We start from the raw sequence: 16,369 nt of genomic DNA, 5'->3' as shown, positions 1-16,369 counted from the left end.
GCCTGACACCCAGTCCAAGAAATATGGCTATACCAACTTGGATCTCACCAAATCAAGCAAGCAATGGGAAGCCACTGAATCCACTTTGGCATCAGACATGAGCACCCTTGTTCACTACTTCTATAAATGGCATCTCCAGCTCAGCCTCACTGAACCAGTGGCAACAGCCTTCCACCTAAATAACAACTAAGCAGAGAAAGAAATAAAAGTCAAGATTGGCAACTGGACACTTGAACATTGTTGCATCATTACTTATTTAAGAGTCAAGATGGACTGGACTCTTACCTACCACCAGCATGTGGAAGGGGTCCAGGGTACGGTTAACAGCAAAGGAGCTCTTATCCTTGCTGGCACCACCGGGGTGCAAGTTTCCAAACACTTCACACCTCCGCTTCAATATTTGTGTGTGCTCCTGCTGAGTTCTGTGCACCAGTATAGGGCTGGAGCACATATACTAAGTTAGTGGATTCCAGCCTTAACAGCATTCATGAGGACCATTACCAGATGTGTTATGCCAACCCCTATTGACTGCTTACCAGGCCTCTCAGGCATTCTTCCCCCCTGACATTTGGAGACAAGCTGCTACCCAGACCCTAGGCCTTGAAGCCCAAGATCCAGACCACTATTTTCCCTCCATCCTAGTAGTCACAAGCCAGAAAACCAACTATTACCTGAAGTCTCAGAACCCGTACTCCACTAAGGCTAATAAACTCATTGAATCTGCAAATGGTGTGTCACCTGCAGCATGGACCTCTCATCAGTGGAGCAGAAAATATGCTGAACAAGAACTTCAGCTAAAGAACTTCATCTCCAATACCAGCTTCTGCCCTTCAGGATGGCAGCTGCCCTGCAGGGCCTGGACTGCTCTTAACCATCTCAGAGCAGGCATTGGACAGTTTAAGTGCTCTCTTGGGGCCTCTGCAATGACACTGACTCTAGCTGTAATGCCCAGGCTCAGGGGGCTGACCACATTATCTATGAATGCCCTTACAGCCTTCCTTCAGAAGCCCAAGGTCTCATTGACATTGACCATTCTACCTGTTGCTAGCTTTCTGGCCTTCATGCTTCCAACATATGAATGTGGCAACTAGTGATGACACGTAGGGGGTGAACAGGGGTGCATGTGCACCCCCCAAGAGTGCTAATGCACCCCCTGATAACCAGCATTCCCCACTTAGGCAATGGGTGGGGGGGCAGGCAAGAGTGCTGGTGCCACTCCTGAGAGCACCGACCAGGGAGTGGGGGTGCCAGGAGAAGCACCACTGGAACTTCTGAGTTGGCACAATCAGCCAGGCCCCTGTTGGGATGGTCAGCTGTGGGGGAGACCTCCCAGGTTGCTGACTGGTTGCTGGGGGAGGGGGGGCGGCAAGTGCCCCCCTGACTCAGGAGGCACCAGTCACCCATGGTGGCAACGCTCTCTTCATCATCATCATCAGGCCAGGGAGAGTCCAGGACTACTTGCATTGGCAAGTAGTAATGACACAGTTTCGATTGGATTCCCAATCACAAAATCATCCACCCTACCATGCACATATGACATGGCAGATGGCTTGATTATTGGGACTGGGGAACAGATCCTATTGCACCATTAAGTGAACATGTGCCAGGGCACTGTCAGCACTGGATTTATGACCCAGAAACCTTGTTCTGGGAAGACCCAAACACTCAGACTGATCACAACTTCTCCATTTGATAATAGGAGAATTTTACTGATACACAGTGATAGCAGATAAGAATAATGTAGGCAAGGCAAACAAAATAAGCCACCCCAATTCTATATCTACTATATCTCCCTCTGTGACAGTCCTAGGGCTGTCACAGAGGGAAGGTGCATTTGGCCAGCATGCCAGCTTCACCCTGTGGTTCTCTCTTGAATGTCAGATGTCATCAGCCTGGAGGTGGAAGGCCAAGACCCACCCTTTTCCCAGTCAGGTGGGTGAGATGGGCTGGTGGTGTGGCCTCTGTTCATGGCGGCTTTGGGTTTCCCTCTCAGGGACCTTTTGCCGCTCTAAAATCCTTCCTTTTGTAGCCTTTCTCCCCTCTGATGACTCTTTATCCTGGGCATTATTGACTGGTTTCTCTGTAGTTGTTATACTGTCCACATTCTGTTCTGTCAGCATAATCCTTTGTTTCCAACAAATCCATCATATGCAGACATCTTAATTTAGTTATTTTACCAATATCTTAATTTTGCCTGTCCACCAAAACCAGAAATTCCAAGGGATCTGCAGTTGGGCACTGTGACCTAATGCCACCCTACCTCATATTAGAGAACAGTGTGGTACGTGCGTTCAGTTTCCTGGCCTGTGTGTCTGCTGGCTTCAGACACAGTGGGCCTTGAAGGAAACTTTGTCACAAACAGGGTTTTAGAAACCAATTAACCCTTGCCATTCCCCTGGACCATTATTCTCATGTATATCTACTTTACCTACAAGCCAATTCCTAAAAGCAAATCTTTAAATATAATTTTCTAGCCATCAGGCCCTAGAAACAGTACATGAACACAATGTCAAAGAAAGCTTGAAAAGACACAATTCCATGTTCCTCTTTCTGGGATGCCCCTTTAGTGCCTATCTTGCTCATATGTTTTATTATAAAATATTTCTAATTGTTTTATATTAAACTTAAAAAGTCTTAAAGATGAACAGTCCTGTATGTTCAAGTAACAATCCAGGCAAGCTCCATTTTCAGCAAGGCTTATAAAAAACATGTGAGCAGGACTAATTCATCCAATCTGAGCACCATTTTTTAACCTGGTTTGCAAAACAGACATGCACAGTCTGTACCAGCTGTTCTCCCAGCACATTTTCATTCTGAAAATCTGGTTAAGGAAAGTGCTTTATAAGTATAAGGTTATCTTCTTTTTTTTTTCCTTTTCTGTTTCACGGTTTTTTTCCAGAATCCTGGATCAGGTTTAAAAATAAACGTTACAGGTGAATAACTTCAGACTTTGCAAACAAGAATATTTCAGGTGTCTAACCCACTTCTAAACATTCACTTTGCAGGCAGAATAGCAATTATTTAATAACAACTTTGATTACAACATCTTACTGTGTAGTTTTATTGCCTATTATTTTTACCACACAGTTACAAACTATTATATTTAGGGTTTAACACCTCAACTATTTCTCATCATGTCAAACTAAAATTTGGCATAACAGCGACATCCCTGATTTCAAAATTTTCATGGATTATTATATACTGCAAGCTATTTATTTTTAAAGATTTTTTTTTTAAATTCCACCACTTTGAAACCTCTGTCATATTATTGACATATCATATATCAAATAATATGACATCCACATAGACCATTGGATTGGTGATGGCATATAGGATCAGAGCTACCTCTAATATAATAATACTCTCAAAATGGAAAAACCACAAAATCAATTTTATTGATTTTTAAAACCACATTTTTGTGAAGTTCTAAAATTTCAGTTTCCAAGATCAAGATCAAGTTGCGTTCAACCCAGGAAGAAATTGTGTTCAAGGGAAGTTTCACAGTCTCATAGAATCCAGTTATTCAAATATAATTCCAATTAGCTTCTCATCTGAACTAAAACCTGAAGTCTGGTCCTTCAGCCCTTCATTTTTCCTTGCTTGGGGAGTATTCTTGTTAACTGCTATTGCTAGAATAAAGATTTCAGGATGTGGTCCACAGTGAGAAATCTTTTAAGTGTTTTTTTTCCTTTTCACACAGCATTATTCTTGGTAGTGTACTTCACATTGAATTTTTGCTACGCTAAGTCTGTTGGAACATACAGAATATCACCCCATTGATTTCAATGTGATATTTTAATGATAATATGAAGTAAAAATGTGTTTTATTGTAAAATACTTTGTTGAAAGATGCTATAAAGTGCATATAAGATGCTATAAAGTGCATATAAAACAGTTGTTGATATATCCATTATAATTCAAAGCATTAGTCTGAGTCACTTGGGTAGTAGGTATATAATGATTTGTTGAAATATATTACTTTTGACTGAACAACATGTCACTGAAGCAAACAGATGGATCACTAGTGATTTCCCTGGGATTTCAAATAGTAAAAAGTATTACTCAGCAACACAGTATTTCACATTTCCACTGTATATAATATGATTAGATGTGAGTCAGCAACCTTTGTGCAAGGGTAAAACATAAAATCTATGTTATTATCCAAATTAGATAGTAAAGTACTTTATCTGACTGTACATAGTTCATATAAAATTCTTTACATGCAGGGTTACAAATCAGTCTAGTCACAAGTAATTTATTACTTTGCAATCTGGCTGTTGTAAGGGGAAGCATGTTGCTTGGCTTGTCCAAGAGTATGGCAGAGTAGAATATTTTTTCATAAGAGTTCTTTGGTTGCTCCAGCTGGAAATGTGCTATAACACCTTCTGTTATGCTAGTTAGTGTAAAGAAAAGGAAGCCAATGACAACAAAGCCTGGGGAAAAGTACTGGGTTTGTAGTGCCTGCTTGGCCCAACATATATGAAAGTCATTCAGGAATTATTTTACTCCACCCAATTCTTTGCATGGCCACATCAGTCAGGTTTATGGCAAGTACCGGGTACAAAATATTTTCTACTACACTTAAAAACCTTTAATTCTGGTGTTTTCACATTTTATTTATTTTTTCCAAAATCACCACTTTGGAAAAGATTCATAAATTGTTTTCATATTTTTGCCTCAAAAAGTCTAATGGCCCCCTTTAAATTAAAAACAAAAATCCTAGCTTTGAGTAACAAACAGTCTTATAATCTGATATTTTATTCCCAGTGTACCACAGTAATGAAAAGATGAAGCAAGACTCTTTTACCTCTCTTTTGTTTATTGTTCATATCTTTGCTTTTGTTGTATTAAGTCAAATTTATAGCATGCTCAGTGTTTATCAAAGGAGACTTCAGTTTGTGCTTTTAATATTTGGAATAAAAACACTGGACATTTTTCAGTTTTATTTTCAATATGTAAAATGAATTAAAAACCAAGAGATTAATTGCTTGAAAACTATCAGGTACCATTTAGTCATTTAAAAGGAATGTACAAATATATAAGTTCCTAATACCACGCCACATAACTTATTGTATTTTTTTATACAATTTGATTAATATTTCAGGAGTTAGTTATTCTTATTCATGTCAGAATTAAATGTTATGTTGCATAATTGTGTGTTTTTTCCCCCATTTTTTTCAACATTTTAGGCTAGTAGGCTGGTGGGGCCATGACTACAAAACACGGTTTCTCATGGAAAACAGTATGTATATTTCTATTTTGAGCTATGTACCTAGATTTTCACCAGTTATTTCAATGGAAAAGAGTTTGCTTACTGGTGTTATACATGCTACACCAAACTCATTCCAGATCTATACCACAGCTTCACTGAAAGGAGTAAAGTAACCACTAGAATTACTTTGATGTATTTTCTTGTCTGCCTGGCTATTTGCTTCAGGATATTGTGGACAACCATACACAGCCAAAAAAAAAGCCATGAAATAGATGTGAAATATAGAAAAATGTTACAAACACACTGTCACAACCCAAGGGTGTGATTTTGTTTGTGTGCGCTTCGGCACTGCTAAATTATTTCCCGCCATAACGATTGGCCTGTTAGCCGTAAAAGAGGCTTGAGCGGTTTCCGCCCAAGTTGGAGAACTCCAAGGAGAACCCCGCAAGGGAGGACTCCACAACCATCTGGAGGAGGAGGACTTCACGTCTTGTGAAGATCTCTAAGCGCTGCGGAGCCTATCGAACCCATCGCAGGCTATAGGGGTCTGATCAACCTCTGGCCTCTCCCCGTCGCCGAGCGCAATCCTTCAATGAACCCCTTTTTCCCTGCGCGCAAGTTCCACGGAGCCTAGCAAACTTCGTGAGAGTCTATCCAGAGCTCTACCCGGGTTCGAGTCCTGCAGGTTTATCTTCCCGTCGCTGAAAACCCATTGCGACGTACTCTCATGTTTTGCATCTTCCTGTCGCCGAAAACCCCCTGCGACGTACTCTCGTGCCCTGCAGGTTCGAGTTTTGTTTTGTTTTGTTTTGTAACTGCAACTCAAGCAAGTTTTCCTGCCTGCACCGCGACCATCTTCGGTGTAAGTAAAATAATCTTTAATCAACCGCTAAGCGTCCGTGCCTAATTCTAGCCCGCCGGCCTGCATTCCCCAACCCGGCGTGTCCGGGCTGCTGGCCACAGCCCACCGCGCGCAGGCCCCCGAGGGCCTCGGACCGCTCCCGGCCCGCACACACACCTAATTGACTAGGCTTATAGTAGGGTGAGCATAAGTCCCAATTTGGCTGGAACAGTCCCAGATTTCATCCCTTCTAGTTGGCTAAAATTGAAGCAAAAATCTCAGATTAGCGGCTCTACCCCACCTGTACGTGCCTGGCACAGCTTCTCCTGAGCAACGGCTGGCGGGGTGGATGGACAGTTGGGCTGAGCTCTATTCTTCCTGCCTGCAGCAGGGATCGGCCAGTATGAGGTGGGCCAGAGAAGGAGGCCAGGGCTCAGGTACCTGTGCCGGGTGATCTAGGATGGCCGCTGCCAAGGCCGAGGCTGTGTGTGGTGGCCCTGGGAAGCTGCCAGTGGTGATGGGGAGGCATTGGCTGGTGGAGCCTAGTGGGTGCCACAGGGGGGCCACTTTCAGCTGGGTCTAGCCTCTGGAGGTGGGTATGCAGCTTGGCCATGGGCCTCTGCACTGTCCCACCCCACCCTGCCCCATCATCAGGGCTTCTGGGAGCTGCAAGTTCAGAGTATGTGTGTGAGTGTGTGTGGGTTTGGGGGGAAGGGGTGTGCACATGTGAGATTGGGGAGCGTGTGTGTGCGGTGACCCCCATCCCAGATTTCCTTCAAAATTATATACTCACCCTACTTATAAGTCTCAAAAAAGCTAGAGTTTTTATGTTGAGCAGAAGTGTAATTCATGAGAAGCAAAATGAATACGGCTAGCCAAATCTGATCCTAGGTAAAAGCTTTACTGGTTTTGCTTGACTAAATCCTCTTCCCTCGATATCAGTGAGGTGTAAGAGAAAACAAAACAAAACAAAATGTTCTGAGAAAAGGTAAATGTTTGTGTTCTGCCTCACACGAGGATGGAGATTAATCTCTCCTTCTGCTCTATATTTGAGCATTGCAAAGGAGGTGTTCTCAACATTCAGGAGAGAAAGCAGTTTGCATGGTGGCTTTGCCATGACAGTCCTTGCCAGTTTGATTTTGGGTGGAGATCAATAATACGCTGGCCTTATTGTGGTCTTCGAGAGATTACAAGAGGTCTAAGCAAAAATAGAAAGATAGATTGGATTTGTCTTGTTGGAGAACAAGCATAAGACATGAGTCATCCTCTAATACATATTTAAACAAGAAAAGCTAAGTTTATCCCTTCCTTAATATTTTCTCTATTCCCTGGCCCCAGCTGTCATATAGGGAGAGAGAGTCATTAAGTAGGTACAGTTCAGAGGTGGAAGCCTGGCAGTTAAGAGTGAAATTAGCAAGTCCTTTACAGTAAATGAAAAGTGTTTCCTCTCATCCAAAAGATCTTGCTTTTGCCCTGAAAAGGTGCACAATGTCAGTGTTTCAAAGGATGCACTATTAGACTGATGTAATGACATTTCAGAGCCTAAAGCAGTGATAGTCAACATCTGGCTTGCAGTTCAGATGCTCCCAAAAGTTGTATAATATGAATTGAAGCAGTTCTCAACTTTAATGAAGATGAGCAGCTCATTGATACTACATTTCTTTTGTACATATTCCTTTGCTGATTGAAGTGGACTCTGCTTAGCTCAGATGGAGCACTGCATAGTACAGTTTGCAGTCTCCATATGTTCACTGCTTCCTGTTAATATGGCAAGGTACTCTTTCTTCATTTACTTTAGTTTTGCAGTGAAGTATCACATTGACTTTCAGTGAAGATGTTCCTAGTTCATGGCAGTGAGATAAAATATTCTGACCTAAGAATAGCTATAGTAATTTTAGTTTATAAAAACGAATTGCTTTCCTCTACCTCTTCAGCAGCTGGTGGTACAGTCATCCATTGGATAAATTTGGACATTTCCAATCCAAAGAATGAAAAATATTAACTGTTCATAAACATGTTTCACGTTAATGTTCAAATCCTGAGATGCCAGTAACTTTAATCAAAGTTTGGATTTGAGGAAGTACTTCAAAATGATTTTTTTTTAAATGAAACTAATCAAAGTTGTTCATTTTCCAGAATTACAGCTAAGTCCAGGAATCAATGGATTTCGGCTATCAAATCCTCCAATTTTGTTAGTCTGCTCTCTACATGCAAGTTTAGAGGTAAGTGGTTATATTTTTCATGACTCTAAATGAAAACTACAAAATATTGAGTGATTTCCCAATTTCTCATCATCACTGTGTCTTGCAAAATATAAATATAAAATTAGGAACACTTTCAATGTTAAACATTCCTGGTGACTTCTCTCAAATTTTCTGGTTGGGTTCAGTGTGTTTGGATTCATTTGAATGCAAAAACCTGATTACGTTTGTCTAGCTCAGGAGCCTCTCCTTTAGGTTTTTAATGGAAATTGTAGCCAAATCTATAATCTTCACTGGAATTACTCCAGATTTACATCAGTGTAACTGATGGGCACACTGAGTCAGTGCATAATTTCACTTTGAAGATGTGACGAAGTTCCACAGAGTTCCTTCCTATAGTTTCTTAATTCAGTTATCAGGAGAGCAGAGTTTGTATTCCTGTGGGAGAAGCACAGCCTGACCACTCAAAAAGTAGGTGTTTGCACCTGGTACTGATCTCCCTTATTCTGGCAGCACATCTGCTACCAGAAGGTGGCCTTGGGGTCTTCCTGAAAATGAAATCATTGGGCTGATAGACAGAGTGGAGGTGCAAAGGGAATATATCTTGGCACTACATTCATTTTCTAGGGGAATATGTAGGAAGATGATGTTTCCCTGGCCCAGCCAGTGTGAACTTTCCTCATGCATGAAATCCTGGGTCATGGAGACTGCTCTGTTTGGCCATGGGAAATGATATTATTGCCAAAGGTATCTAATCCCATCTCTGTATAGAAAGGGCATGATTCATATACAGATATTCCTATGATCAAGCTTTGAGAAGAGCATTCAGCCCACTTTGGAAAATGTACAGAAACCCCTTAGATGTGCTTTGTAATGGCACAGTCACATCTGCAGACATAGCCATGACTCTGTGATGGCTCAAATTTATTCTTACACTCGTAAGTTGTGTAAAGTATTCAGGAAGCCTTTGTAGATGAAAATGATAGCTTTATATTGCTTTCTGTTTGCTGCAGTACTGACAGTCTTCAGAAGCTACTTTTAACACCTGGACTTAAAACAGACTTGGCTAGCAAGGTTCTGCAACCTGTCTGAATGGAGCATAATTTTTAAAATGATTTCAGAAACCTTTTTATTAGCCCTAGCCTTAATGGTAAAGGCAATGTTGGAATAAAAGGAACTCTCACACACCATCTTTTCATCTACTTTCTTTATATAAGAAAAAATAATACCTTAGACATATAAAATAGACAAAGTCACAAAATCACCACCTGCATTCTCTCCAGCATTACATGCTATACTGAAGGACTGCAAAAGGGCACGGCAATGCTTCTTTTTCCATCTGACAATTTATTTTGCTGGTCCTTAAGCATCCAATATATTTTTAAACTTTATGTGACCTTAGAGATAAGCTAAAAACTATTTTGCTATGACCCAGATTGTCAGTGCTTCAGTTTGTGTGGGTTGATGTAATTTAGCCCACTGCAGGGAGTCTCAAACAACAAGAGCAGATCAGTTTCCATTGACTTCCCTTTTCATGCCTACATTACCCTTTGGCACAGTCAGGACTTCCCAGTGATAATTGCTCTTATACAGTGGGAAACAGAATAGTTTTCATGTCTGGCAAAAGATGGCTTGTGAAATTGTATGCCATCTTGCGCAGGACACAATAATCAGAAGGCAGTGTTTCCAATGGAAACAATGAACATTGCAAGTGTTAATGCAGCTATTCCTCAGTAAGGTTTAAAGTGACTGTTATGGCACTAGCTGTTTTTTTAATGGAGATGTTGGGAGAGCTCCATGGTCACATTAAAAAAATCTTTTTACAAAACTCCACCCAGGGAAGAAGGAACGAGGAGCAAGTATTCCTTCCATCAAGCCTAAATAAACAGGCTTACACAGGCAACCTATGAACAGGATCCAAGCATCCTTCCAGCCCCTGCAAAATACAGTAGCTCTGTAGTATGGCAGGTCTTGTAGGTGCAAGCAGGAAATGATCCCCTGGTCACTCCTGCCTCCTTCACATTCCACCTCTAATACTGTAAGGTCTCTTCATGAGCAGCCACATCCTGCAGATTTCTATTCCTACTATGGTAACATGCCCATAACAGCACTGGAATCATATTCAGGTGTGTACAGTGGATATTTGCAAGCAGAGGAGTACTTTCAGAGTATTACCTAAGATGAACAATCCAGCTCTCCTCCTTGAAGCTGAATCATTGCATCTTGTATTTATTAGTCATTAGATAGAAAACAGTAGGGAAGTCCCTGCTCTACTGGGTGCAGGCTACAACCGAGTGTCCGCTCCTATGCAGAGTAGCATCATACCATATAGGGTATTTTCTTCTTCTTGGCCTAATGTATCTCCATCCATTAGCTGCCAAGGGCCAGGCTTCAAAAGCAGAGATGGAGCTGGCACTAGAAAATGCCTAATTTGTAGCTTGGCAGGTAGAGCCCTGTGCTTGGAAATCAAAGAGCTTTAAGCCAGTAACTCCATCTCGGTGGGCATGTCTACATGAGATGCTACAACGCAGTAGCAATGAGCTGCTGTGCTGTAACTCATTGCTTACAGTGCAATGCATGACCAGGCATGAACTGTGACAGTGACTCTACTGTGAGGAGATGGGACTGTGCAGTAATGCTGGTTACTATCAGTTAAACAAGTACTAAATGACTGCACAGTAACAACTGAGCAGTCTGCCGCATGCGTAGATGTGCCCAGTAAGGAGGGCCTAGAACCTGTATCTTCCTTTTCCTGGACAAGTGCTTAAAATACATTAATTACTGTTTTGAAATTTCCCTTCCAGAAAGCAAGTATGATTGCCTCATCATGTGAGCACACATTTCATTCAAGGGTCTCAGCCATGCTCAGATTTTGTAGCTACAGCCAATGGGAAGCTTAGCCAGCTAGAATTTAGGGGCCAGAATCTCTTTTGCAGGGAAAGTCAGGTGCTTTGATGTTTATTCTCTAGCATCTGTCCTTCCAGCTGATGTGGAGGATTTTCCAAAGATATCACCAAAGGTAATATTCTAAGGCTTTCAGGTGTGCCTGTCCAGGTCTCACACCCATACAGCAGGGTAGGGGTGATAACAGCCTGGTAAACAAGAAGTTTGGTTTGGGTCCTGATGTCATGATAATCCAAGACACAGTTTTGAAGACATCCACAGGCAGCACTGGCATATTTTATCTGGTGCCGAATATTGTCATTTTTGCTTACTTTTAGGGATAAAGTAAGCATAGATGATGACCCACAAATTTTGAATGCTTAGAAATAGCAAACCCACTAACGCTTTCACAGTCCTGGACCAGCAGCACCCTTTTATAATACAGTTGACTTATTGGTCCTGCAGTATTTATGTATATTTTAATATATACAAACCAGATAACTTCTCTTCTAATTGCCTGTTTGTTTGTGTAGATTCTTGTGTGCACATGTGAATATGTTCAAACCTATTATAATAGTAAGTAGGGAAGCGCTTTACATCTGGTAATTATAACATATATAGTGTTCTTGCATTTTCAAAGTACTGTTGGTGTAATCTGCATTGCACTGAGTAGCACTGGTATTACCCATACTGTAGGGAGAGCTGCCACTCAGTATGAGTAAGTGCTGCAGTATCTCAGAATATTGTGGCTCTTCAAATTATGAACATTATTGGAAAGGTCAGAAATGGTCTCATCTTTCTTTGAAAGGTTTCTTTTTTGTTGGTTTTGTTTTCAACAGCAGTAATTGCATTTTCTTCCTAATGATATTGTTTTCTTGTAGGTTTTTGGTCAAACTACAATGAAAGCACTGAGAAGGAAATCTATTCTTCTTACTGGTTACTTGGAATACCTGATAAAGCATCACTACAGTAAGGACAAAGCAAATCCAGAGAAACCTTCTGTAAAAATTATTACACCACCTCAGATTGAGGAAAGGGGATGTCAGCTCACTCTAACTTTTTCTGTTCCAATCAAATCTGTATTTACAGAGCTGAATAAGAGAGGAGTAGCGGTGAGTAAATCATTGTCCATATCACTTGTTTTTCTGTGCCATCTTTTATGAATTTAATGCACCAAAATAACTTTGTTATTATTCCTATACAGTCCCATCAATTCAGGCTTATGGAAGACTCTGCTTAACTTCAATAAGCTTTGGATGAGATCCACAGATGATAAATTTATCATTTATAATACGAAGGAATTTTTTTAATACTCAGGTTACAGAAATATGATCTTTCCACGCTAAGTTGAAACTGAATTTTTTGGGGGGCGGGGAGGGGGGGGCTGAATCTCTGAATCCAAATCTACTTAGGAGTCCCTTTAATGTCTCTGAATCAAATTGGAACCCTTCGAATTGATTCAAAGAGATTCGGGAAGATTTGATGATACGGACATAAACACTAGGGGTGTGCGAAACAGGCTGTATTCGATTCAGATTTGGCCAGAATTGTGGACAGCGATTTGATTAGTGGATTTGGATCACTGTTCCTGATTCCATGCAGCCAAATCCAAGAGACAATGTGGGCACATGCCTGCAGTTGCTCAGGCCAGGAACCAGGGGTGCTAGAGCCAGCCCTGGGCTGCAGGGAAGCTGTGTTGGGGGGCATGGCCAACCCAGGCTGAACTGGCCAGAGGGGGGTTTAATTCCCACTCCCTGTGCCACCGGCAGGGGCCCCAGCCGGGGCTCGCTGCTGCAGCAGGGGGGCACCATGGCCCCTGAGGCAGAGTGGGGCAGGGAGCAGAGTTAGTTTCCCCTCTACCCCATGGGCAGCTGGGTGGCTCCCTGCCTGGAATAGGCCCCAGCTGTCCCCTCTGCTGGAAGCCAGAGGGAGGAGGAAAACCCTGACCCTGCCCTCCCCTTCCGTGGGCCCTGCCTGGCCATGCCTCCTCCCCACTGCTGCAGTAGGAGGGGTAGAGTCTGTACTGGGGGCGGCAGCTTCTGTCACACTGTGCGGGAAAGTGAGATCTTTCCCAGTGAGAGGTTGCACTGTGGGTTTGGGCTGCACACGGCAGTGCTGGGATCTGGGGCCAAAGCCCTGCAAGCCCCCTCAGCACCGCCATGCTCTACAGCTGCTCAGCCAGCCACACAGCGCAGCCCCTAAAAGGAAGCCGTGATGGGCTCCACCTGTCAGGTACACTCTGCTTGCCGCTCCAGCTGCTGGGTGGGGATGGGGCTGGCCCCCGCTGCTTCTTCTGTGCTGGGGCAAGCCACTGAGGGGGCTTATTCAATCCCCATTATTCTCCTCCTGAGCTTCAGCTGTGGCGCGGCCAGGCAGACCCTGTGGCCAGCAGCTAAATGAGGCCCTTCCTCCCAGGAGGGGGCTTGCTCCAAGCACAGAGGAGGCGCTCACACCACAGCTGCCCTGTGCTCAGAGACAGCAGCTGAATAAGCCCACTCTTGCCAGCAGGGAGCTGTCTTCCAACACGGGGCAGCAGTGGCTGGGCCCGGCAGACCCTGCTGGGTACAAGCAGCCAGCAGCTGAATAAGCCCCTTCCTGCCAGGGTGCTTAGCATGGCTTAACAAGTTTTAACATGCCAATGCCTGCATTTTGAGGGGTTTAAGTGGAATGTGTAACTTCACCCAGAGTTCAAGCATAATCACAAGATTCTCTCTGTGTCCACCTTGCGGTGATTGCAGTTTGGGGCAGGGGCAGGGTTATTTAGTTTTCTGTTAGTGTGCTCACCTGACTGTAAGGCCAAAGTAAATTTTTGGCATTTTGTTCAGACAAATAAACAATGTGACATTAATTTACTCAGCATTCATTTTCTGTTTTGCAGTGTGACATGCGAGAACCAAATGCTCTTCGTGTCGCCCCAGTTCCTCTCTACAATTCTTTCCATGATGTGCACAGATTTATTGAAATCCTGGGATCTGCAATTACATCTTCAAAACAAAGAGCAAGCAATACTGCACTATCCTGTTCTTATTGATGGCTCAGCTGTATCTTTTAATCTATTTTTGACTAAGATGCATTTATCCTTTTGAGCGATTCTGTGCTTCTAGTAGGTTAGCCTACATTCCATGCAATTTGCAAAAAAAAAGACTGTGCTTGAATAGTTATTTACAACAGACATACATTTTATTAAAGCTCATATTTCCACTCTGCTTTGACTTTGATTCCATGAATTAGCATGCTTTGTACATTTTAATGGGGCTTCTCTAAACATTTTATATAGTTTTATTCCATTAGGCTTGAGAAGTACAGATGAACTGTTATAGACCACAAAAAATAAAAATCCTTGTTGTACTGTAATAATGTGATGGATGGAACAAAGAATGGAAATAAAGGGAAATTAAATCAATAATGTACCTAAAGGTTGCAATCTCATTTGCATTTGTAATTTCTGTCAGTTTTATTTAACTGTACACAGTAGGAAATAAAGAGGTATATCTTTAAAAAAAAGGAAGCCAAGCAACTATTTTTTGAAAACCATTAACTGGCACATGGTAAATCTCTTAAAAGGTCCATACATTTTGAATGTAGAATTTGGTTAAAGATCTAATGCATGAATTCTCACTTGCTGACACACCCTGTCAACAGTAGTATGTTTACACCACTTTAAGACCCCACTTTAAGCTATTCCATAGTTTAAGTGGCTTTAGGGAATGTTTTCATGAGAAAATTGCACTGGTTTCACTAACTACATGGTCTTAAGGAGATTTCATTAAACCAGTGTTAATGGCTACATGGTCACTCATTTTAAATGAAACTTACTTAGGTTGAGCTGAAATGGATCAAGCAAAATAAAACACTGTAAACCAAAATATGAATTCACTCAAAGGTTTGCATTAGTTTAAAAACCAACGCAAGTCTGATCAATGCAATTTTCTCTTGTAGATAATGGCTTAGCATAAATAGGAATCAAGATGCTGGAAGTTTATACTTATTCACAGCTTCTATGCATCTCATGGGTTAATTGAATTCTCCTGGTAATAGGCTTTCTCCTAATGTGTTTGGTACTTCTTGTTTCAAGTCTGAAATATTTCTGGTCCTGAAAACAGCTTCTAAATGGTACTTCAGCACTTTGTTTTCTTAGAATGTGACGTTTTGAAGGAAGCTCAGGAAAAGTCCTTTGGCTGTTCTTAACTATTGGCAGTAAATGTCTACAGGTCCCCTGGGGAGTACATGGGGCACTGCCTCTAAATTTCAGCCTCTACCCGAGTGGGGGAAAGCAGGAGCAAGATAGCTGTTCCTCTTCCCAATAAACCCTAAAATTAGATCTGAACCAAGAATGAGGACCCATGGTTCTGGACCTCTTTTGTATTTCCCTAGGATCTGAGGTAATAGAACACATACCCTTATGGTATCATTCTTTACTTGAAACCATCCCTGAGGATGGCAGCATGATACTTTAAATCCTCAGTTGTGGTGATATCTATGAATGATGTTATCACATTTTCAGGGAATGTAGTGCTCAGTGACCGTGGTGAGTTCATGTAAGATGAACTGCAAAATAAATCATTTGCTGATATTATCTGTGCCTGCAAAAAATAAGTACCCTTTCATATAATATAAAACTGATATAAGGACTAACACAGGGTTCTCATCTACCTGAAAAGCTGTGACTTCATCAAGAGCTTTTGATGACATTAAGAAGCTGTATATTATAAGCAAAACTGGATTATTGATTGCAGCTCGGTTATCCTTTTATCAATAATCACAGCTTGATCTTTACTAGTAATTAAAAGGCCAGGTACTTTCACTATAAAATTCTTGTTTGCAATGTTTTTGTAAAGTGGGGAAAGCAGGGAATGGGGAAATAATTGCCACAAGTGCCCTAACATTAGAAACGTACTACAATTATCTAATTTCTTGTTAGTGTTAAGTGTCAGCTTACATCATTTGTTCAACTGCGTATTGCACAGAAAAGGAAAAATTCTTCCCAGTCCTCATGGGCCAGGTACAGACATAGCACGTTTACCAGTATAAGGCCAATTCCAAACAGTCAAAAAGCCTAAAACTGAATTGATTCAATCTTCACAGGTTAGTGAAAACTGCATAGATTGAACTGATAAGCATGAAAACAGACATTTACTTTTGATTCCAGAAATGCTGTCAGATATCTGCAGTGGCCCAGGCCAGAAACCTAGGGGTGCTACAGCATGCCTTCTTGCTCAGCTGGAGCAGACA

At 41.9% G+C, this 16,369-nt stretch overlaps 1 protein-coding gene across 1 annotated transcript in view; it reads left to right on the top strand.

Annotated features, from left to right (window-relative positions):
- The window catches only part of KYNU (kynureninase), a 112,698-nt gene extending 98,176 nt beyond the window's left edge, over positions 1–14,522 (top strand). The window contains exons 11-14 of the mRNA XM_025201257.1: positions 5,190–5,242; positions 8,190–8,275; positions 12,019–12,249; positions 14,016–14,522. Of these exons, the coding sequence (XP_025057042.1) occupies positions 5,190–5,242; positions 8,190–8,275; positions 12,019–12,249; positions 14,016–14,168 (523 nt within the window). The 3' untranslated portion in view covers positions 14,169–14,522. The remainder of the gene's footprint in view (positions 1–5,189; positions 5,243–8,189; positions 8,276–12,018; positions 12,250–14,015) is intronic.
- Positions 14,523–16,369: the final 1,847 nt, after the last annotated feature.

Source organism: Alligator sinensis, unplaced genomic scaffold, assembly GCF_000455745.1.
Source record: "Alligator sinensis unplaced genomic scaffold, ASM45574v1 scaffold693_1, whole genome shotgun sequence".
NCBI lineage: Eukaryota > Metazoa > Chordata > Crocodylia > Alligatoridae > Alligator > Alligator sinensis.
The sequence above is the reverse complement of the archived record's forward strand: the minus strand, read 5'-3'. Positions and strand labels throughout refer to the sequence as shown.